Consider the following 24945-nt stretch of genomic DNA (forward strand, 5'->3'; position numbering starts at 1 on the left):
AAATCTGAAGTTATATCTAAGACCACCGTAAAAAGAAAGAAAGAAAGAAAAAAGACGAAGTGCCTTCATTTAATGAAGGCTGCCACATATGGCACCAAGATTATACAAGGAGGGGGACAGAGAGAGAGAGAGAAAGAGAGAGCCCACAAATTCATTAAGACCGTCATTATTAGAATGAAAAATTACAAATAAAAAGCAACTATAATCAAAGGTATCTACTTTTATGCGAAGTCATTTTGCATTTAATAATTTAACCCCTAAAAAGTAAAAAAATATATTCAGGCACAAAAAAAAGACTGCTTGCTGTGACGCCATGAAAAGTAATGCTTCCTCTCTCTCTCTCTCTCTCTCTCTCGTCAACTCCAGGGATTCCCCTGTAATGCCTTGAATCTATAGTATTCAAATGGGGGTTCACAGGTTAATCAGAGTCCTGCGTCGGTCAAAAGATTTGGAATAACTCTGGGGACTTGAAAGAGTCAGGCTGGGGTGGAACACAAGGTCCAAGGATCGATGCAAGATATAGGAAAGCCTGAAAAAAAAAAAAATTTAATTTGTTGATGTTGATACGATGGTCAATGACTTTCTAGTAATGAATGTTGCTTCTTCAACTTTGTCTTTAGTAACGAAATATACCCGCTGTTACTTGTGAAACCAGATTAAACGGTGTACCACGGCTCGTCTATCCATGCATGCACGCATGCCGTTACGTGTAAACGTACCGAGCATAAACACAATTTTTGTTTTTCCACACACAGAGAGAGAGAGAGAGAGAGAGAGAGAGAGAGAGAGAGAGAGAGAGAGAGAGAGAGAATCTCCAGTCAACTCACAGGACAATGCTTGAACTAGATTTATATGGGAATATTTTCCAGGATAAACAGGTTAAGAAAACAACTTGCGTCATACATGTTTAAACTTCCTTTGAAAACGACGAAAACGATATGAAAACCTTCACGTACTTCTCTCCCACGGTATATCACCGTTTGTTGTTACAGCATCCTTCCTCTCTTAAGAAATTCCTTTGGCGTTTTCACAGATATGACCAGAGGAGAGAAAAACTTGAAATGACTGACGTGAAAACTATATCATCTTTTAACCACTCAGACTTCAGTTTCTCGAAAATTCTCTCGAAAATTTTAAGTAAAACTTATGTCAAGTCGCAGATGTTCACTCAGCACCTCCAGTACTCTGTTAGTACCTATAGTGGTTGTAGCAATGACTGCGATGATCAAATTCGTTCTTATTTATGAGGTTATAATAAATGGTTAGCTAGGATAGTATACTCAAATGAATATTTTGCAGCCATTTTTAATAAAGTTTACCAACGTTTCTGATAAGACCAACAGGAAACGCTTATCTTTCGGGAAAAGTCCCAGTAAGCACAATAAAAACGCTGATTTAAGGTCTTAGAGAAGAGAAACATCATATTAGGATTTTCCTTACTTACAATATAATATAAGTAATATACACATATGGAAGAGATGTGGGAACCCAACACCCACTTAACCTGACAGGGAAGCGGACTGTAAACCAGAGAAACAATACTTGGATATTTGTCGTCTTCTTCGCCGTGTTCCCCAAAGGAATTGGTGGACTCAAGCCACCCCCCCCCCCCTACTAGACTCCAAATCTCTGCTTTCCAATTACCTTATAAACATAGAGATCTTAATGTCGAAAATACCATGTTTTTTTTTTCAGAATCTCCAACAAGCCATACGAATTCTTGAAATAAGCTTAGAACTTTCTTTAAAAAAAAAAATCACCACGCTCTGCACCATTATTAAGACTAGGCATCAGGTATTGCTACGCTAACATGACGTCAGTCAAACACGGCAGGCACATGACCGGATGAAGGGAAATTTTACGAAACTAGGAGACACAACATGAGAGAAGCTTCGTAGGGGTCTAGTGCCGTCAGTTCACCTCATGTAGTGCGCTATAAGCATACTGAAGGTTCTTTGCAACGTCCCTTCGGCCCCTACCTGCAGCCCGTTTCGTACCTTTTACTGTACATCCTTTCATATTCTCTTTGTTCCAGGTTACTCTCCACCCTCTTCTAACAACTGCTTCATAGCGCAATTACGAGGTTTTCATCCTGTTACACCTTTCAAACATTTTTAACTGTCAATTTCGGTTTCAGCGCTGAATGACCTCATAGATCCCAGCTCTTGGCTTTTGGCCAAAATTCTATATTCTAATCACCTCTAGGAGGAGACAGCTGAAGAGAGAGAGAGAGAAGAAAAAAACTATAATTATTATTCTGTGTAGGTGATAGCAACATCTAATGAGTGTTTTCCTAGGATAATAACCTTGCTAAGGCAGTGTCACAAGCCCTTTTAAGCTTAAGCCAAACAGGATAAAAACGACCACGGACGTGCGGTCACGAACTCTCTTTAATCAGTGGCCCTGCTACATTAGAGCTAAGATAACCACCTTATGTTAACTAAAAGCCTAAGACACCCTTTAATCTTTCTGAAGAACTTGAACGTGTACTTTGTCTAGTTAATGTCTTGCTAATCGATCGGTCCTTTATGTAAAATAAGATGCCTATTATTGTTTTACCCAAATTTTGCATTCCCAACTAAAAAATAAATCACATACATTTTACATACTCGTTTGATAACACGCAATTGATTAATTCCCCTAAACCCATGTAATGTCATCTAAGCCAGCATACACACTTATAATCTTCCTTTTGCAACCGAAGGCGTACAATTATCATCGGATGGGAAGAGGTGGCTAATATTTAACTTGCTTTCCAATAAAGGTCTCAGTAACCGTTATTGACATTACTATATATTCTCCACTAATAAATCTAGCAACGCCTGTCAGCCCTATCGTCTCGAAGTGCTCCAATCATTATTATAAAATGAAGCAATAATGGAGGAAAAAAACTGCACCAAAACTACCCTCATAATACAAATTGAAGGTGAAAAATGAATCAGCCTCTGACACTATCATCAATCCTGCATTTGTAAATTTAATTAAATTATAGAAAAACTATTCATACTCCACTTCTTTCACGGCCAATAATCAACGTACGAAGAAAAATGATTCGTTAGTGCTTTGTGATCTTGAATAACGCCATGAGGAAATCTCTAGCTTCCAACGAAGCTCAAGTCATGAACAAGCTTCAAGGCTTCTCTACCCTTTCAACGCAGGACTCAATCACAGCAGGGAAAAAATCTGCCAGGGACAGACAGCGCCGCCATACTACGACGGTTAACCCCATCCTGCCTTTACACAACGCACCGGAAGCTGCTATGGTTTGTTCCTTCACCCGGACGCGTTCGCCGTCATTACCTTCGCTACCCAAGAGAGTCAGTCACGAAGTTGAGGACGACTGTCCTCGTCACCTAACCTTTCAGACCAAAAGAGATCCAGTAAAGTGAGTATCAAAATCCAGTGACCCTATCTAATAGAAAATCACATCCAGGGGGAGCATGAAACATCATATTTTCAATCTGTCTTTGTTGATAATTCTTAACCGTATTTTCCGCCAACTCTGTAGTGGCTATAAATTGCACGAGCAGTTTATGACAGTTTTCTTCTTTCATAAAAAAAATTTGAAAAGTACAATTGTAAGCTACATGAAACCAAAGTAACAGACAGGCGCATAACTGTCTTCAATCAACTGTTCACTCAAAGTTACAAGAACACCCACAGCCTACAGACCAGAACTGGCGGTCTTAACCTTTACTGATCAATTCTTTTCCTACAGAACTCGACCAAGTCTAAACCATGGCCTTAACCCCACTCAATGCAAGGGCCCATATTTAAGAATCGATATTAGCCCCCTTCTATCCCATTCCACATCACTGGCCACTTCCACCCCTCTTGAAAAGGTCACATATAATTTACTGGTTCTCTCTCTCTCTCTCTCTCTCTCTCTCTCGTACACATAACGGCCGATCACAAACACCGGAGGATTGAACTGGCTTTAGAGAATGAGGTTCCGATTTGCTGAGTAAATACTGCTGTTGATCTTCACTCAAGCTATTCCATTACGAACAGTAAACGAAAAACCTGCAGCCAATATTCTATTCGAATACACCTTCCAGACATGGGCAGCCTGTGGTGTAAGAACCAAATGAACTACAATTGTTTCGTGAGAGCTGTGTACAACATCAACATATCGACGAGGTAAAAACTCTTATCAAGAAACACCAAGTTTTATTATATAATATTTCAGATAGAATTCATTCTACGATAATTAACAAGGGGCAAGACAATCAAACAAACATATCAAAATCAGTTTAAAAATACTTGTAACAATTCATGAACCTAAGATAAGGGAACTCGATTAATGACAAGTTCTCCGAGAATACTTTCAATGACGAAACATTGCGAGAATGCTCGACTTGGAGAAGGGGAGAGAGCGAGCATATTTTCCCAAGATACAATACCGTTATGAACTTGAAATTAACACAGACACATGCACACAATAGTTTAGCACGTGAACTACGTCCATGAGACTGCACGAGACTGGCCAAGTGAGACGAGCACGAGCCCTTTTACCTTAAACCACCAGACAGTGTTGTATGGGTTACCTCCCCAACTGAAATATATACGAGGCGAACGAAAAAAAAAAGTCAAACCACACTCTTAGGTTATCCATGCATTAAGTGTTCACCTTGACTGACCTATTGAGTGAGAGATTTAAATCTTTTTTGCCTCAAGTTCATAAAAACAAATGCAAAAAACAAAGCCCTGTGACCATCTAAACCAGAAAACTATGAGCAAAGTCATTTATTCTGGATGAGTGAACATGAAATGTATTAAAATTTTGAAGCTTAATGTGCAATTTACATTCAAATTTTAACGCCTACGTAACAACGATCCACATACAGAGATCTTTTTCAATTACCAGAACCTATTATAACGTCCACTGATAAAAAAAAGGGGGAAAAGTTACAATCTCATGAACGAGATCTGTGTCCAGAAATATAGTATACTAAGTGATAGAAGACACACAACTACCATACCTAGGCACCGTAAACTCCTTATGGGAGGCGTCTGGTATTATACATTCACTCTAACCCATCTTCGCCATCGCCTTATTTAGACATGCACAGGTATTACTTAACATCGCCCTAAACAAACTACCTTAGCAGGTAGGCTAGGCCACTCCAGCGAGATCTGGGCTTTTCGCCAAACTACGCCTAAGGCACAGGTCATTAATTGACTTTTCAAAGAATAACTAGCTACATCAACATCCAAACTATCTGAACTGTGGCATTCGCATTTATTAACTGGATGAATATAGATGTTCGGCTTAGAGTATATAGTTCATGTCTGTAAATAGTAAAACTGAATGAGTATGCAAATATTCTGATTATAACAACAAGGTTAGACTTGCCTATCTCATCATTGGCCCCTTGGTATACAATGCAGAACAAAAGTATCTTAGGAATATAGTAAACTATGGTATCACCCAATCTCAGAATGACTCTACAGAAACACTTTGATTGACCGGTCCACTACTCTTTTGAAATGGTGCCCATGCTTGGTTGTCATCACATGACGTCCATGACGTACCATCTTTCACAGGGCGCTCCCTTTACTCCTCTGGGATTGGGTCCTATTTATTTCTCTACCTTTTCATTCCATCCACCATGCTTAGTAAGGATCCCGTGTTGTCTTTCACTTCATCTGCATGAAAGCGGGTTAATTTCGGTGCAACTTCCGTCAGCTTCTGCACGGTTCCGTTCAAGTGATAAGATAAATTTAAATTTACCTTCCTGTTTTATCTAGCATCTACCTATAGTTCTGAAACACCTTAAGCCATTCGCCAAGACAGTTTTGTTCACTTTGATATGTTAGACATTCGAGAAAAAAAAATTAATATTTCAATTCAAAATGCTCGGAAGAAACGAATTTTCAACCTTTAAATGCTTGTCTGCGACAGGACATGTAGTCCTTCAATTCCTCTACCAAATCCTTACCGTACATAAACTTGGCAAAATTGTACTTGTTTGATGTTTTTCGGGATGCACCAGAGAACATTCCTTTTTACCCAAACTTTCATTACTGTTGACTACAACAAGTGGCAATGCTGAATCTTGCTTCCTTTCTTATATCAGAAGAAGATAAGGGCGAGTGAAATAAGCAGGCCAACATATCTAAAACTTCCACCCCGGTCTTCTGCTTCTTCCTCCTTCTGCTTTTTCCTTCACCCCAGCAGCAGTACCCCATTAACTACCGGTCAACAGGTACTCCTCCTCCTACCTACCCCTGACGCCAATAGCCATATACCGCCCCCACTTCCAGAATCTCTCCTCCCGGGTTACCAAACCTGCTCCCGAACCTCTTTCTCATCCTCGGTTGCATATCTCTCTCTCTCTCTCTCTCTCCTCTCTCTCTCTCTCTCTTCCTCATTCCAGAACCTATCTCACATCCACATCTCGTCTTGGGGATTGGTTTCAGTTGATACAAAAGGCCTCTACGATGGACTCAACAGCATAAAACATTTTTTCCCTGGGGATACTATGTAACTTGTGGACGGTTTGAAGAATGAATCAGTATATACCTAAAAGTATCGCCATTCACTAAACCCATATATACACAGTACACTAACCCCTGCCATGCTTTAAACGGATCAAAAACAACAACTGCTCGCGTGCTAAACCTGGTGTCACTTCATAAGCGGCCATATACCTTCAAAAGAATGAAGCGAGAAAACAAAAGGAGAATTAAAATGTCTTAGGAAATTGTTTCTTTAAACTGGAGGGTTTTTCAATGTCTTAAACCAAAATAAAATTTTTAAAAAAAAATCACTCGAGGTTCTCGGTGGTGGGGTAGTACCACTGAACGCAAGACCTTTGGGGCTGTTCTCATTACAACTACTGAACATGCACCCAAGACTGCCGCGGAGGAGTGTAAGGAAGGGAGGTTTGTTCTTCCAAATATGGAAAGAGACTTCTTGCTAGTAGTCAGTCTGCGAGCTCGCATCTGTGTTTCTATGTACGTGTCTATGTCAGCGCAAATAACCCTGCATATTACAGCGCAACGTGTGGGTATGTGAATTATGAATCTTCATGTTGAAGTAGACGGGCCTCTCGTCGAGTGAATTTGTTATCTCATTAGGTGCCTCTGGGTACCTTTGAACTCGGAGCGAGGTCTATGCTAGGTCCATGCTGTCGAGGACAGAGTAGGCGGTAGGGGAGAAATGACAGGCTCGCTAAACCTACGTAACGATACACGTCCAAAATTCTTCTGCAATCACCACGAAGGTTCAAGACACCATCATTAAACGATAGTGTTATTTTTTACATAACTTTTACATACGACCTAACACTTGGAAATTGTCATTTAAATTTACATCAGTGTTGTTGTTACCCAGTCATCAGAAGTTACCTTCTGTCATCCTAACACTGACAAATTTGACAAACCTTAAATATATTAATGGCTTGAAAGCCAATCATCCGTGGCCCTTAAATCTATTAACAGTTTGAATGACAATCACCAGTGACATAGACTATGTTCTCAACATGTCTGCAATTGTAAGTTCATCGGTTATGAGAGAGAGAGAGAGAGAGAGAGAGAGAAGAGAGAGAGAGAGAGAGAGGTACTACACTCGCAAACGTCACTGCTCTGCCCGTATTCGGCAAGGGAGGGAATGGGTTGGGTAGGAGGAGGAGGAGGTATGCGGAGGTAGGAAGAGAGGATCGGCACCAGCCAGAGCAGGGGAAGGGGTAATGCTGCTGTGGAGTTCCGCCCATTTCGACATGCCCAGGACAGAGCAAAGCCAATGGACGACCCTTTAGGCACACTTCTCTCACAAGTACACGGTCATCCAAGGTCAAATTTCTGCCGTGGGCCACAAACGATGAAGGCAGCGTCAGATGCCAATTATTTCACGAGAATACTATAAATCAATCTCAGCAAAAAAAGGTGACAGTTAGAATCAACTAAGTTGAACAAAATAAAAAATACCGTTATAAACAAAAAAGAAAAAGTTGAAACCAATGCAGTGATACAATTACTGCAGAACACAAACGATAAAACCAGAGACCTGGATTAAAAATAATGATCATCATTCATGAATAGAATGATAGCTTACATGTTAAATATAGGATTAAATTTCCGTGGTTAAAGTTATCTTCACACCACTATCGAATGAAATGCAAACACTATATATAAATAAATAAAGCAGACTAATGAGCAGGACTATACATAACTTCCATCTGAAGCCTTAAAAAGGAACTTCCAGTTTACTAAGCCTGAAGAAACACTTAAGTGAAGTTCCTCAAGGCTTCTGTTCTAAACCTTCAAAAGTTCAACTGAGGACACGTCCTTCAGGTTGAATATAAGAAAGAGAGCCAGATCCAAAGAATAAAGCACAGGTAATATAATCACAGGCGATAATAAACTTATAGAGCGAAGCAGGTCCTTTCGCTTGTACACACTCGTACACAAACATAAACATGCAAATTTACTTTGCATAATTTTTAAATTCTAACTTTTCTCCTTGTACACACTCGTACACAAACATGCAAATTTACTTTGCATAATTAAAAATCTAACTTTTCTGCAGCAATAAAGTAGACAACGTGAATTGATTCCAAGATATTAATACAATCCTCACATGACAGAAAGAATATATTTGTGTCGCACATTTCAAAGATTCTAGGACGATTAAAAAAAAAAAGGAACAGGCGACTCATCTACAGAAAAACCCTTAACCTAATAAAGGAACCGAAGTCATTGCATTTCTGATGCACGGTCGATTACCTTCTATCCTGTTAAGTCACATTATCCAAGAGAATGAACATTGTACGAGTACGAAAATACCGACTCTTATCTTGGATTTTTCTCATTCTCTCTTTCCCTTGAAAGAACATAAGTAATCCTTTTCCCCACTTTTTTTTTTAGCTCCTTTATTTTCAAGACGTGACGCCAAAATGATATCTTAGTGAAGAATGTATGTATGTATGTATCTCTCTCTCTCTCTCTATATACTATATATATATATATATATATATAAACAATACCCAATTCCTTCTTAATTAGATCCAGTACGGCGTGGCAGAAAGGGGTAAGGATGAGAATAAGGTTCATGAATAGTGTTTTGGGGGGGGGGGGTTGGGGGGGGGGGGGGTTCTTATAGAATCCCTTTAAGGGTGTCTCAGAGTCCCCTCACCTGCTAATATATCCTCCACTGTTTAAGAGACAGTGACAAAGGGAATGCTATTAAGAAATCCCCGCCCGGATTATGAATACACCCAGTCACACGAGAGAGAGAGAGAGAGAGAGAGAGAGATAATGTAATGGAGCCATTTAGTTAATACAATCCATTAACTCAAGGAGGAAACGACGGTTCATTCCTGTATACACAAATAAAGGCAATACTCGCAGTTACATGAACATAAATACACAACTTGTGTTACCTAAAATAATGGCAATAATGCATAGAGACTGAGTATATGGACTCTTACCCACGTATAAAATAAAGAAATGGCCACTCACTCGCTGAACCACCAACGAAATACACAATGGTGATGAAATAACTTCATCTGAAGATGTAATCTTTGTTGCAGTGTTTTTCACTCAATCGCTGCACCATCTCTCAGCAAAACATTTCCATATCAAGGCCACACAGAAAACACAATGCTATGTGGCTAAACAATGGCGGAATGACCTTCTACTCACACAAAAGTAGTTAAGCCATTTCTCAGCTCCCCCATCGCCACCACCTTCCGAGACGCAAAGAAGAGATGGGTGGAGAAAAAGCAAGGGGAGGGGGAGGGGGAGAGAGGAAGGGAGGGAGATGGGGAGGGAGGCGACGCAGACACCCGGTGAGTCACAGCTCTTCCACGCCCATTTTCCGAGAAATGCGAATAAATATAAAATCACAACGCGAGCTGAAAAAATAAAAAATTACACAAACCATAATTCATATCAGCAACTTCGAATGGAGGCGTCTAGACATCGGCCGTATAATATTTTATTATTTATGGAAATCAAGAACGCTGGGGAACCGTAAGACAAAATCATAACAAGAAAAGCAACTATACTCACATTCCAGTGATAAATCAGCGATCTGAGATTGGATGCATTCAGTCTGAACACCCAACAGGTCTTCGTTTCAGAACCGATATTAAAAATACATCGCTATAGGCTACTGACTGTTACTTTAACACGAAACCATGGGCTATACGTGGACACTTTCGGAGCACAAGAAACATCAACGACCCCCTTAAAACCCCCGTCCCCACCCCAAACAGACACAAACATACACGGAGACAGTCGCTTACGTTCACCGACCACCGCCCCTTGATAAGCCCAGTTATGGCGAGTTCACGCCCGCTGACGCCCAAGAACCCTTCCCAACCGTCTTTTCCGCCGTCACCCCCACCGCCCCACCCCCCACCCCCCTGGACCACCTTCCAGCTGCCGGATTTGCCCTTCCTCCGCTCAACAGTAGACGAGGGGAGCCAAAGGGGGAGGCGCGCCCACACCGCCTGTCACCGATAACGTCGGAGGGACGAAAAGAACCACTGAAAATATACAGATGGATATCGTAATGGAGGCTCTAAAAGCTCTTTCTTGGTTACGCCCTCAAAAGCCGTCCATGACATCCTTTTATAAATGTGTCCACGGCTTTGTTATCAAATTAGGCTGCTCTATAATAAGACAATTCGAACACCAATCTGCTACGGATGAATAGACTTCAAAATGTACAATGACATAAACTGTTCGCGTGCCTTTGATAGCATGTCCAGACTTCAACGCTCCAACGGCTTGCCCCTGTGCGGTGTATAATATAAGTAACTGAGTAGAATGGAAATTACACAAACACACATATATTATATATATAATTAGCGGAATAATTGTTACATGCTGATAGCAAAGTCAGAGATGAACAACGCCCCGATATATACGATATATACTACTCCAAGCCCAAACTCATAAGAGAAAAAAAGTATGTCCGGTTGTTGCCCCCAACAAACAGTAGAGACATAATCCTCAACCCCTCTAAAACACACTCTCTCTCTCTCTCCTCAATAGCCTAGAACGAAAAGTAATCCTTATCACTCCAGTGATGTCAGACAAACCCTCAAGCAAACAGCAACACCGAAATAATTCCTGTTCTCTACTGCATGCAACTGCAGCAATAAAATACCCAATAAAAGATATTATTATATATATAAATATATATATATATATATATATATATATATATGTGTGTGTGTGTGTGTGTGTGTGTGTGTGTGTGTGTGTGTGTGTGTGTGTGTGTGTGTAGCTACATAAAGCCGGTCAAATCCATCTGTGTGGCCCAAGTTAAACACCGTTCCATCTGGAAAATAAAATCGAAATACATCCACTAGCTCCAGGCGTCAACGGGACTATACCTATAATATAATATAATATATAATTTTTTTTTCTCTCTCTCTCCTCTCTCTCTCTCTCTCGCTCTCTCTCTCTCTCTATCACGTGTACCTCAAATATACTAGAAACGAATAGTTATTGAAAATAAGTAATTACAATACTTGTCATGCACTATAAGTCCAGTCAGATCTATTCTAGGAGGAAACTGTCGAAACTCCTGGAACACAGAGCAAAAAACCCCCAATTCGCGGTGAGAATAGCATTAAACACTTATAGTTACCGAAACAAAACATTTGTTGTGACTCAACAAATCAAATATATTAGAACCCAAGTTCGGTTCCTTTCTGTCGCAGGTGACCAGTGTTCACTCAACACCACAGCCAAATACGGGCATTTGTTTTTAAAACATGCAAACGCCACTAACCGACTTTTATCCCTTATACCATATGTCATAAAAAGTATATATATATATATCTATATATATATATATATATATATATATATAGATAGATATATATATATATATATTATATCTATATATTCTATATAATATATATATAATATATATATATATATAGATATATATAAATATTATATATTATAATGGTCTAATATATAGGTATAGGGTATATATATAATATATATATAAAATCTATATATATATATATATATCTATATATAATATATATCTATATATATCTATCTATATCGTATATATACTATATATATATTCTCTATAATATATATATATATATATATTATATATATATACATATATTATATATATATATATATATATTATTCCAGTGAAAATGTCTAAGTGGTGTTCAGATTTAATAACACTCTTGACAAAATATATGGTACGGTAACACCATAAAGGTCCCCAGACAGAGAGAGAGAGAGAGAGTCTCAGGACAACAGGATATAACTGTCATCCCTTTTCTGTGACTCACAATGCTCCAGGTTCTGAACAAAACAACGCAATGAGAAACTCTTATTGGAAAGGGCTACATTGATCGAGATATCTTGCATTACAAATAAAGTACAATGGCAACCGACGAAGAAAAACGTGACACCTACTACAGTAGTAGTAAGCAGGGTCCTTTCCTCTCAACCCCATTTCCGGTTATAATCTCTCCGAAGGTGGACCCTCTTCCCTACCGAGGAACCCTTAACGACTTAACTATCAATGTCTGCCACCCCCCCCCCCCCTTTGTTACACAGCCTCCCCATATTCCCTTTCCGCTCAAGTCGACCGTAACAGCAGACGAGGGTTGACCGTAATAATCTCCCTCCTACAACTCTCATCGTTAACATCTGAAATGTTTCTGTTACTGAAACCCTGCCAATTCTAACGGTATGAATTAAAAGTTATTATTAAACAACAACTACGATCGAATACACAAAGGCAAAGTGAAATTTCTGAAGAAGAGCAAATTCAATGAAAAAATCAACTTCACTTCTAAACAAAAATGGAATTTTTCACAAAGGACAAGGAATTTAATATAATCAACACAACGCACTATAAACGACAACCCTGAAAAAAAGTTAGTGTTCAAACTCCCCCACCTCTCTCTCTCTCTCATGCACACACAAAAGGGAAAAAGAGAGAGAGGAGAGATAGAAAGACGCTCTTGGAGCCGGAAAGCGATTTGGAGAAATCCTATTCCTGCCATTTCGTGCTTCGAACATCTGTCCCTCCAAGGCACCCGGGTATAAGGTAAGGAGGGTGACTTAGCTCTTGGGGATAATATCCCATTTCAGGAGCGTGCTGCCTTTTATAGAAGAGCATCTTCAACAGATGTTACCCACGAAAACCATCTAATTAAAGAAAATACGAGCGTGTCGCTTCTTTTGTTCTCGAGCATCAGGGTGAGTTTTGTTTTTCTTGTTTTTTTCTTTTCTACGCGACGAATTTTCCTGGCATTTATATATAGTTCTAAAGATGAGTTGACTTTTATGGGGCCGTAGTTTTCAAAGGACACTGTTATTATCCAAGTTTCACAACGCTTAAACCGCTAAAGTTTAGATTCATGAACCGAAAAATAAGAGCGATCGATCGATATGTGGACAGGGAGCGCCACAGCTCGTGATCTAGGAAAGCGTTAGGGGAGTCAAAAGTACAATAAGGGGAAAAAGACACATTGAGGGGAAATGTCAGACCCGCGACACGCAAAATGCGCCCGTATGACCAGCTTCCCCCCAGTTAATGGACTAAGGGGAGCTGTTCATGGTTTGGTTTCCAGGAAAACGGATTGAAAAAAAAAAAAAAAAGTGTTGATTTAATATAACGCCAACAAACATGCAGTTAATTCATTCCAGCGCCACAAATAACAAGAGTAATAAACAAACTTTTTTTTTTTTATCATCAGCTTTTCCCATCTTTTTAATGGGGTCGCTGATTGTTATTCGTCTTCTCCATCTTCTGCGATCATGCACCAATTTACCTCACTCACGTAATAAACAAAGAAACGCACCAAAAAAGAGAAAAACTTACAAAGACAAGATTAACAAAATGGCGGAAACACGAGGAAATGCCCTGTACAAAAGCCAACACCACATAATAACTTTGTTCAATGCAGTCGTACCGAATTGACTTTCCCTAAATAGACACTGAAGCATACAAAAGTTACGGTTAACGACATTCGCTCATTTACTTACACGTGCATCAAACATTCAGCTAAAAAAATCCAAGTTGAATAGCTCCTGGCACTAAGTAATCACTTTTAGTTCTCCAAAACTGACCCAAAGGTAAGCCAACATGGCCCATGAATCAATTCTGTTTTCAGAGAGGGACCTTACTACGAAATGCTACAGGCCATTCGTTGCCCAGAGGAATAATAATAAAAATAAATAAATGCATATATAAATACCCTACTCGTGCAACGTGACCCGGCAACAAAAATCGTCTCAGAATAGAAACTTATAGATCAGCTTTCTAACATCCTTCTCTCCGGGAAAGAACAGACAATCATCCCAGCAGGAAGTTGAACAATAACCCATTCCATCATCGACGACGATTATAATCCCATACCGGAACGGAAGATGCCGTCGACCATTCAAGACTGAAGGAAGAAGGAACCCCTGGTTGACTGCAACAAAAAGATCCATTCAGGAAGAGCTTTCGTCTGAATAAACAATTCTCACTCATTCCACCTGAAGGGATGTGACCGCAGCATCTTTTATTCAGCACAAGAGCCAATGCAGGCCAATGAATTTTAGCCGTGCAGGTCATGGGAGTATCTGTCAAACCTGGGAGAGTAGTATAATGTTTTTCTGGTAGACCATACCCATAATTGGTTTGTTAGTTTCTAAAATGTTACCGAAATTTAGGCAGACACTATTCCAATATTACGACATTCTCATAACAAATAAATAAGTAAAGACTACTACTACGTACTTAAGTGCCGGATCGAGGCAATAAAATTCCTGTCAGATAAGTTTTACTAAAATCTTGAAGGATGAATACAGGTCAAACCCTGGGTCAGATAACAATTTTATATTAAGATATAAAAAACAAACTACACGACATAAAGTATCATTAACATTCAGGCATGAAAACTGAGCGCCGAATATTGCAGTACATCATAGAAAGGAACCGTTCTAGGAGGAAGAGCCCGTGCTGGCACAAGGCCAGCTTAATCTCAAACAAGGAACCAGATGTGGGGAAAGGACTCGTGTTAAAGCGATGGTCAAAATCGAACGGGCCTGTCAGATCCGAGATCTAGTAGTCATAAGCCTGTTGAGTACTAATGGCATCTAAATCAGGCCATAGTCATCCACTATCAGAAAGACAGGAGACTTGGGAGGTTGTAATCATCGATTCCGTGCAGTACCCGGATGGTGATCACCTGAATGATTACATACATCTACCAACACTGTAACATAGGACTTCCTAATTAGAAAGTAGTGTTTCTACAAATAACAAACACTGACACTTGGTTGCTCTACGATTCGGGGAGATCTTAAAAGTGTACAGACACATTTTCAAAATACACTTTGATTGTTGTGAGGGGGTTTATAAAAAGGAAATGCCCTTAAAATATATATAGACCAAAATGACTAATATAATATATACATTATTCAGTCCCGGTACAGACTAGATCTTACTTCGTTCCGGTCTGATGGGTTTGAAAATGACGCTGCTGAATGCCAAGAGAGGCAAGAGGTGCAAGGGCGAACAGCACCAATAGCGATTCATTTTCTAATAGAAATCCTCTCGGGTTCTTCAAGGAGAGCAACGAGAAGAGATAGCACCATCCCCCCATGTTCATTTTCCTATTATTAATATCAACAGTACAACGGCTGGTATTTCCTTTAAATAAGTATATTTTTGTTTATCCTTTTTTCATAAATTTTCAGTTATCGGGTTAATATATTATATTCAAGGTATCGTATTCTAGTCTTGTTTTAAAATATCTGCATAACATCCTACTTCCATAGCCTACGATATTTCAACCGAAGCTCCTACAAGTATTACTGATTTCAGTGGTAGAGCTATTCTTTAAAAAAAAAAAAAAAAAAAATCTTTTACATTTTCACATTTTGTTGTCTATCGCGAAGCATGTCTATACTGTAACTCTACAAAACAAAGGTATAAGTTAGCTACAGCGTACAAACTGTGTGTTGTTCTATTCTAAAATGCGTATGTTCAGTCACTTCCCATGGTGTTTTTAACCCCCGACCTGTGGGCTTGCTTTGGAATGAAAGTGCCTAAAATAAGAGATATGCTCAGTGCATGAGAAATTTCCAATAACAAGCTGCCTGAAAATAATCACGGCGTCAAAAGGCTTCGGTCTGAGTAATGTGACAAGTTATATATATATAGGCCTATGTAGCACTGCCTGTACAATCAAAGTAAATTACGTCTTTTACCTGGATAAGGAGGCTTCCGTCTGTTTCGGGGAGACGACCAGCATAAAAGCCCACAATCCATTGCCTTATATGCAAAATTTTCCGACAAATTCGTAAACCACTTCCAAGGTAGCCTAAGGTAAGACTACTACAAAATCCAGAAAACAGCGAAGAATGTCACAGATTGCCAGTTTTCATGTGACGCGGAGTCACTTATAACAAATGGTTACCACTTCATTCAAGTTGACACTGCATAACGAAACTACATTGTTTTTAAGTCACAATCTTGAGATAACCACGATGGATATCAGTCATGAGTGTAAGCAGCGACGAACCGTCCAACCCTTCCACTTCCTGATCGCACACTAGCATCCTACGGGCTACGTCGGGACTCGGAACGGCGGTTGTTTCCAGCGTATGGAAGACAAATGCCGGCTGAAACTGTCGTACGCTCACAAGGATATCTTTTTCTTTTTAACTAACTCCACCTTGGTTCTACGCGTGATCTAATAATACATTTCTATAAACCAATAGACAGAGATCACGTATCTGACGGTCAGGCATAATTACGGAAAAGAACGTGGAAAGTAAGTTACAAACACGCGGGACTGACGCTACGCCTGGCAGGGGTGCTAGCGCTCATTGAACTATTTGCACCTGTGGCTAATATCGGTTACAACAATTTTATTTATTTGAGATGTTTACTTAATGTGTTTTACAGTTATTCACTGGATAATACCATAAATTACCAAGAAGAATTTATGGTCATTACTTCATCTACGTAAATTATTTCATTTAAAAAAAATATTCGAAAGATAAATATAATTTGCCAATAAAATTTGTTTTTCGCTCTGTGTACAGACAAGCTTGACTCCCAACAAAGATAAATTGAGGGCCTGAATCGCAACTAAAGATTGATTCTTTTTTTCTTTTGAGGGAAGGGGGTGGGGTTAGCGTGTGGCAGCCATGCCCTGGAGGGGCGTGGATTTGCCCCCAAGGGGAGGTACCCGACCATGCCTCCTGTTATGACGGCAAAGCGATGACAACAGTTCACTGGACGAGACTCTCAACCGACAATATCCTAGATTATTGCAGTACTTTGCAAATCAAAGAATGAATTAGAAAACAAAAGACCATAAAAGCGATTCTATGGATTCACTCTCGTAACTGGTTAACTTTTTTTTTAAATTCTTCAGAGATTTAGCAACAACTCACTAAAATATTTTGTCCCAGTCTTGACCCTGACAAAGCCCCGTAACGTTATTACGATTGTATGGAGAAGGTTAATCCTCATCACGTAACCAACCTTCTTGACTACTAATGAAGCCGAGAAGCCTGTCAAGACGGACAAGGAGGAGGAGGAGGAGGAGGAGGAGGAGGCCAGACTAGGCCGAGGATGCTGTCACACAGTCACAGGGTTAACTTACGAAACTCAAAACCCCTACAACCTTTCATCCTTGGATGGCAGTAAACAGACCTGAAGAGTCATGTAACTGTTACACAAATGAATGAGTTACTCCCGAAACTCTTGTGCTGTAACTAGAAGCATATGAGACTTTAGTGTGTGTGTGTGTGTGTGTGTGTGTGTGTGTGTGTGTGTGTGTGTGTGTGTACTAACAATAATCTACACTTATTGGATGGATACAGCTTCGTATTTCGCCAAAATAGTGGAGGACACTAAAACCTAAACTAAGATTTCAATATCATCATGATATAAGTTTTGATTAAACAGAGGAGAGAGAGAGAGAAAAACGTTTAATGTTCCGCTGAGGTACAGTTGCCAAATTTTAAAGGACAGAACCCGGTATATCACTCGATGGTATGAAACGAAAAACAAAATATTTTCTATTTCCGATTGATATGATGCCCAGCAAAAAAATAAATAAATAAATAAATAAAGAATACTAACATGCAGTCACATTACATACACACAGCAAAACTCAGAAAATGAGCTAAAACGTCAGCTTTTTTTTTTTTCTCTCACCACTGTCAAACCAAACCAAAAGCTAGCCCTCGGGACACTTTTCTTTTCTTCCCACCATCAAGGAATGAAAAGCGGCTTGGAAAAAAAAAACCACAATCGGGAAAGAGAAAGAAAGTGAAACGTCTCTTGTCCATTTATTACTCTTTGGGTTGTAAGAATACTTGTCTATACACACAGACACACGAACACATACATGCAAGTGCGTCTTTTGCGGTGGACAACAAAGGGAGAAGACATGAAATCGCGGGAGAGGGCGAATAGTAATAATTGCTCGCTTTCCAAAACCCGACAGTTTGGTGCTCCTTTCATTACGGGACTAAATTCATTTCAATGCCAGTTAAACGGCGCACGCCAATAAACGCCAGACCTTTAATTTATTCAAATAATAATAATAATAATAATATATACAGGAGTATGTGTTCATGATTTCATGAATGATGAAGTTCAAATATGGCATATATATATATATATATATATATATATATATAATATATATATATATAGAGTATATATATATATATATATATATACTATATATATAATATATATATATATATATATATATATATATAGTATGAGAGAGAAACAGAGAGAGTCCTTCTATAAGAAGTTAAAGAGGCAATTCATAAAACAGGGAACCTCTGGTTATGTCTTCAACATATCGAGATGCATACGATACAATTGTGCGTTATTGCTAAAATATCTTATAATAATGATAAAATAATCCATATATACATAGAGGTGCCTTGACTAAACAAAGTACGTGATGAACATCTCAAAGGGCGTCTGGGATTCAGATATTATAGATTAAATCTTCCTTCAGCCAATGCTTAAGAAGATTAAAGAGGAATTATCAGTAGGGGGTGACCTAGTCAAACGGCTTTACCTGTGGATGGATATCTCTTGGTATAAATACAGCCTTTTCTGTGATTTTTCTCATTCATTACCTACCTGAAGAGAGAGAGAGAGAGAGAGAGAGAGAGAGAGAGAGAGAGAGAGAGCAGTCTCTGAAATATAGTACTTACTTTCCATATTTTTAGCGTTTTTATGGGCTCCTTATATTAGATGGGATTCTGTTGTAAGGGAACATTTTTACCATCCCCTCTTCTCCTCCTCTCCTATCTCTCTCCCCTCCCCTCTCTCTCGTCACTCTCTCCTCTCTCTCTCTCTCTCTCTTCTTTTTTTTAATGCATGATTTACCGTTTCGGCTCGTTACTGGCAGAACACAGGTTGTCAGCTGGTGCGCTAAACGGCCACCAGCGACGACCAGCTGTGCAGACAGCCAAGTGCAGATTGCTCATGTGTATGAGGTAACTGCAGTCGGTTCTCAGGCTCACAAAAGGCTGCAGTGTCTACACAAACAATCGTGAGGTAATGTAGACGCCGCTAACAAGGTGTTGGTCAAAACAAGTTCCTCCCCTTCTTCTTGCGCCGCTCCTCCTTTTAGTCATGACTTCTTTCTGTGATTAGTTTTTAACGGAAGAGTGATACAAATGAGGTGGTATTGCACTGCATTCATAATCACAGTGATTACTGTTGAAGTTGTTTTCCTAACCTGTTCTTTCTTCTGCTGCTTCCGTGTGTGTGTGTGTGTGTGCGAGCGCGCTTGTTCTCCTGGAATGCAGCCAACTCGACTTCTTCTTAGCACAATAAAGTAACGGGACCCAGCAAGCCTAAAAGTTAGTTAATGCCTCGCTACTACAGCTTTCTCGAAAGGAAAGTTCCGAATCAGTAAGGGGAGAGGTCCTTGGGTAACTGGATTTGTCTTTTTTTTTTCTTTCTTTTTTTAAAGTATGTTGTTATTTGAAATCGGTTTATTTCATTTCAAAGAATGCCTCATCTATGATGACTAACATTCTGAAAAAGTAAGGGAGCAGGTCTTAAAGGTATATATATATATATATATTATATATATATATATATATATATATATATATATATATAGACACTCAAACAAGCTCAAATGGAAAATGCCCAAATCAACTTACCAAAAATATATATGAATGACATAAGAGAGGGAGATAGATGTAGAAGTGGGGGTAGGGTAGGTAGTAAGGCAAGAACAGAGGCAGAATTCTCGTGTATGCGAGGTACTACACGGGGAAGGGGAGTGTGTGGCGTTGGGGGTGGGGGGAGCACAAGGGTCGACGAGGATGAAGGTCATTCCCTGCCACGTGCCCCTCGGCAATGATTATCACAACTAAACGTCACAGACCGGAGGGCTCCGTGGGGATCCAGCCTCAGGGCAGCACTCGGGAGAGCTGACTGTAGGTTGTATTTCTTAGACCGCGGCTAAAACATTTACTGATACACACAATGACAGAATAGACATATACACACTTTCAAGGAAACGTGGGAAAGAGGACTTTCGTCAAGCATAACTAAGTGAAAGAAAGTTTTCTAAAACGCAGAAAGTTCGATAAATGACACGATAATACAAACAGAAACATCCCGCTCTTGTCAAAAATCTAAGCGTTGTGATTAATTTTAAATTCCGAGAAAAATCGTCGAATGACGCCATGACGCTTCTGTCTACTGTCTACTCAGTGCAAGTCGAGTGCGGACTTTAACTGATAAGTGCTAACACTCACTAAAAGCCCGTCAGTCTCCAAATAGTGGAGACTGATCTTTCTTACTTCATAATAATTTGATTCACGATAAAAACTTCCAAGTGAATCAACTTTGCAACCTTAAGAACATTCAGTGGCAAGGGAAGTGTTGCGTTTTTTCGAAAGCTTGATAAGTTACTGACTTTTGGAAACATTATGATAGAGATGAACCAGGTTTCGGGCTTTCAAAGAACAGCGTGATGACCTCACCAGTGCAATGGACCACAGTAGATAAATTAAATGGGATAACGACAGCACACCCCCATACAATATTCCCCATGGACTGGCGTTTATTGTACAGTACAAATCCAGGAATAACAAAACGTTAGAAAAATATAGAAATGATGAAGTGCGAGTGTTTGACGCAGCGAAATCAGGGGTTTAGGATGCACCGCTCAAAAAGGTAATACTATCACATGTTTAAGGTTCGTCTTCAATAACAAGCAAGAAGTATAGTGAAGAGTCTGAGATCAAATTAAACCACTTAATACGAAACCATGAAATAGCGCAAAAAAATAAATAAATAAAATAAACACACACACACACTACAAGAAACATAACTAACATCTTACTGAAAAATAATCGGGTTATGTCGTATTCACTGGAATCAAGAATTCAGGGTGACAATAATCGCTATGAAAGTGACCAGGCATTTCTGCATGCCATAGTAAGCAGCCAAGTCGCATAAACCCGAGACAGTGCACCCCCAAAGTAAGGTCATTTTCAACGTAATTAAATGCCGATAAAAGTAGTATTCACTTGAAATAAATTTTGGCTTTGTAATATTATTTTATCTATTATTGTGTGAACGTTACTTTCTACTACCAACTAACTTACTTATTCAAAAAGTTGAAATTTTATTCAGAAACAATCATGAGCATAGGCAAAGGATCCGAATACAAATCTGACACCATAAGGGCAAGTAAGCTTAAGAGAAATACCCAGAGGGAGATTTATAATGGAATACAATCAGCAGAACGGACAAGATCCCAAGCTATGCTCACTTCACCTCGAATTTCGAAGCCAGGTAGACTTTGTAGATGGGTTTTCGCAGTAGACCGACCATCTGCTGGTGGGCAATGCCTCCCCCGGGGCCTTAATGCCTCAGAGGGGCTAATACATACCCACTATCTGTGGTCCCCCTTTGCCCAAATGAGCTGAGCTGCAGTTCGTGCTGGCATAAGGCCAGCCAGCATAACCTATCCAAAACAACGCCAGAGACATTCTGTAGAAACGAATTACCACGTCACTAATCACTATAAACGTAATTAATATCTATATCTTTATCTTTGCACTGATGCAAACAAGAGTTGTTCCTGCAAATGAAAATTTCAAACAAGAATTATTCCTGTAAAAAACACTTTCATCTAACAAACGTATACGAGTCTCCGCAATTAAAAGTATTATATAACAATTAAGGGTCACGTTACCCTCATAAACAGGTTTACGTCGCCATAACTAAGGATCATGACCAAAGGCCCTTATTACACCAGACCAGGGCAGGCCAGGACCCACCTGGCCAAACCATCCGTGAAGAGGTGAAAACAAGAATACATAAGCGGCAAGATTTGAATCCAGGCCCGTCAGGTCTTTCACTTGAGTATTTGCTGGCATTGGTTTAAGGCAATATAATAATAATAATAATAATAATAAAATAATAAATAATAATAATAATAATAATAATAATAATAATAATAATGGTTGTAGGTCCACAATAATAGAGCATGTGAGTATATGGTCTTTAATGGATATTAACATCTATTAGAGATTATATACTCACATGCTCTATTATAGTGGACCTACAACCATTATCATCATTTTCGACACGGAAAACTGTACTAAATAATAATAATAAATAATAATAATAATAATAATAATAATAATAATAATAATAATAATAATAATAATAATAATAATAATGTCCAACAACAATAATATCATGAGGTAATGCCATCAATCAGTCGATCGAAAAACTGGTCCATAAGTTTAAGTCCTGTAGTCTCTGTAATACGAAATCAGTACGTCTTAAGAACGAAGAGAGAGGAGGGAAAGGATTGAGACGGAGAGGAGTGAAGTGGAATGATGGAGGCGAAGGAGAGGAGAAGAGAGGAAGAGGTTGAAGATCCGACGTGAGAGAGAGAGAGAGAGAGAGAGAGAGCAATCCCATTCATGAAGGACAGGTGTTCTCCCAGACGATTTTTTTTTTCTTTCCTTCGTCCATTATCCTCCCATTCGTTCGCCTCCCGCGCCCGTATTGTCCTCGCAGAAAAGAAAAATACTTTTTCTCAGGACCCTTCCTTCCTTCCTTAACGAAGGATCTTCATCCCCCGCTTTACGCACGACGTGACTCCCTCCCGTCCTCCTATTCAGGATGGCCAGTCAGTCAGTCTCCTCGCCAAGTTTTGGCAAAACACAAAAGAAATAAAAATGGGAAGGAAAAAAATCCGCACGGTTGCGCGCCGTTTTCAAACTTTGCCACAGTTATATGGCATATTAATATGTTTTATCAGATTTTTATGTGAGCTCTCTCTCTCTCTCTCTCTCTCTCTCTCTCCTCTCCCCCTCCAATCTCTCTCTCTCTCTCTCTCTCAGCATCAATTTGTAGGAGCGACTTGACATTTGAAACTATAAAAATATATAATTTGTTTGTGTGCTGACAAGCGGAGGAATAATCCTATATGAGGAAGCAATGCCACAACGCTTTCCTAAAACAGTATAGGATCACAGGTCGTTCTATATAAGCGGCGTGCAAAGCAAACTTCCAGGAAGCACGGAACTAACGGAAAACGTGATGGAACTATAACTTCACTCTGAAGTTCCAAACGTAGTCAATGAATGGGATGAGACTTGGCTCGAGTTGCCTATATCTATTGCATCGGGGAGAGGAGGCACATACTCTCTATGAGATACTGTACAAGTGTAAGACCTCGAGGAAGGGTATAAGAACTTGAAGATACGAACTCGAGGAATGGTATAAGAACTTAACTTGAGGAAAGGTAAAGGGATGCAAGTAAAATGTATACCATTTCTAGGTACTGAATGGGATTTGGCCCATAAAGATCAAAGATCACACATCCAGCCATCTTCATCCCATATCGAAAAGAAAGCTGGTAAGCGTACAAAAACGCAAAGGTATAAATAATAATCTGGAGGGGTAAAAAAAAAATAAATAAAAAAGGGTGAAAGCAAGGCCCATAATTTCCGATGTCAGACGAACATTAATTCGACAACGATGCTTGCATGGTAAGACTGACATAATTTCCGATATGACTGAATGATTAGGCGTAGTTGCAATACACGTGAGGTGATCGACCAGGAGTTCGTCTATTCTACCTGCGGGTACCATGATCATCTGGCTGTAATTCGACACAGTTGCTATCACCTACTCAGGGTGGGACAGTAGTACCACCAGCTTAGAGGACTTCGTACTGTGATGATATTAAATATGTAAATATATGCTTAAGGTAGACATTTATGATTATGTCATGTACAACCAAGTTAGAGAAACACGAGTCTTTTATTTCCCATTTGCGAGAGAGAGAGAGAGAGAGAGAGAGAGAGAGAGAGAGAGAGAGAGAGAGAGAGAGACAACAACCATACCCTCTTTCTCGGTAAATTTTTTCGTAGCGTCAGTTCTCAGCGAATTTGTGTAAACATACAGCACAAACAAGTGACAAACAAACAAAGTCACAACAGGTGTCTAAATAGTTTATACGAATCCCTGATTACAGTAGTATAAGCGTATATCCAAGAGTGACAGGAAATCGTTGTTAAAGAGGTCCGTGTTGGCCCCCATGTAAAAGGTAAATATTAGCCCCATATAAAAGGTAAAATATACCACATGAATGCATACTATTAATAAGAAAAAATGAAGATCCTAGGGCATCCAACAAGAAATCTTCAGACGCCTTAATTTATTTTATTTTATTTTATTTTTTTGCAAATTAACCCTTTCCTCTCTCACCCTCTCCCGACACGACACGAATAGCTGTGCTCTCCCATGGCGGAAACGGGCGGAAGGCATTTCCTCTACTAAGTCAGTCCGCAGTTACGTCCTGTTCTTCTTCCTCCTTCTCCTCCACCTCCTCAAATGGCTATAACCTTGTTGTGTTCGTGAGGGTTGTTATGAAGCGTGAGCAGCCTCCCTCCTTCGTTATAAAACTCACCCAT

General features: G+C 39.5%; 1 protein-coding gene across 6 annotated transcripts in view; it reads right to left on the reverse strand.

Moving 5' to 3' along the window:
* LOC135214992 (uncharacterized) overlaps window positions 1–24945 on the reverse strand; it is a 294976-nt gene that overhangs the window by 13997 nt on the left and 256034 nt on the right. The window contains exon 1 of one of the 6 annotated variants that reach the window (XM_064249518.1): window positions 16204–16567. The exons of the other annotated variants lie outside the window; for them this stretch is intronic. Within the exon in view, the coding sequence (XP_064105588.1) occupies window positions 16204–16264 (61 nt within the window). The 5' untranslated portion in view covers window positions 16265–16567. Of the gene's footprint in view, window positions 1–16203; window positions 16568–24945 lie in introns of those variants that run through there. 6 annotated transcript variants of the gene reach the window in all.

This window comes from Macrobrachium nipponense, chromosome 46, assembly GCF_015104395.2.
Source record: "Macrobrachium nipponense isolate FS-2020 chromosome 46, ASM1510439v2, whole genome shotgun sequence".
In the NCBI taxonomy this organism is placed as follows: domain Eukaryota; kingdom Metazoa; phylum Arthropoda; class Malacostraca; order Decapoda; family Palaemonidae; genus Macrobrachium; species Macrobrachium nipponense.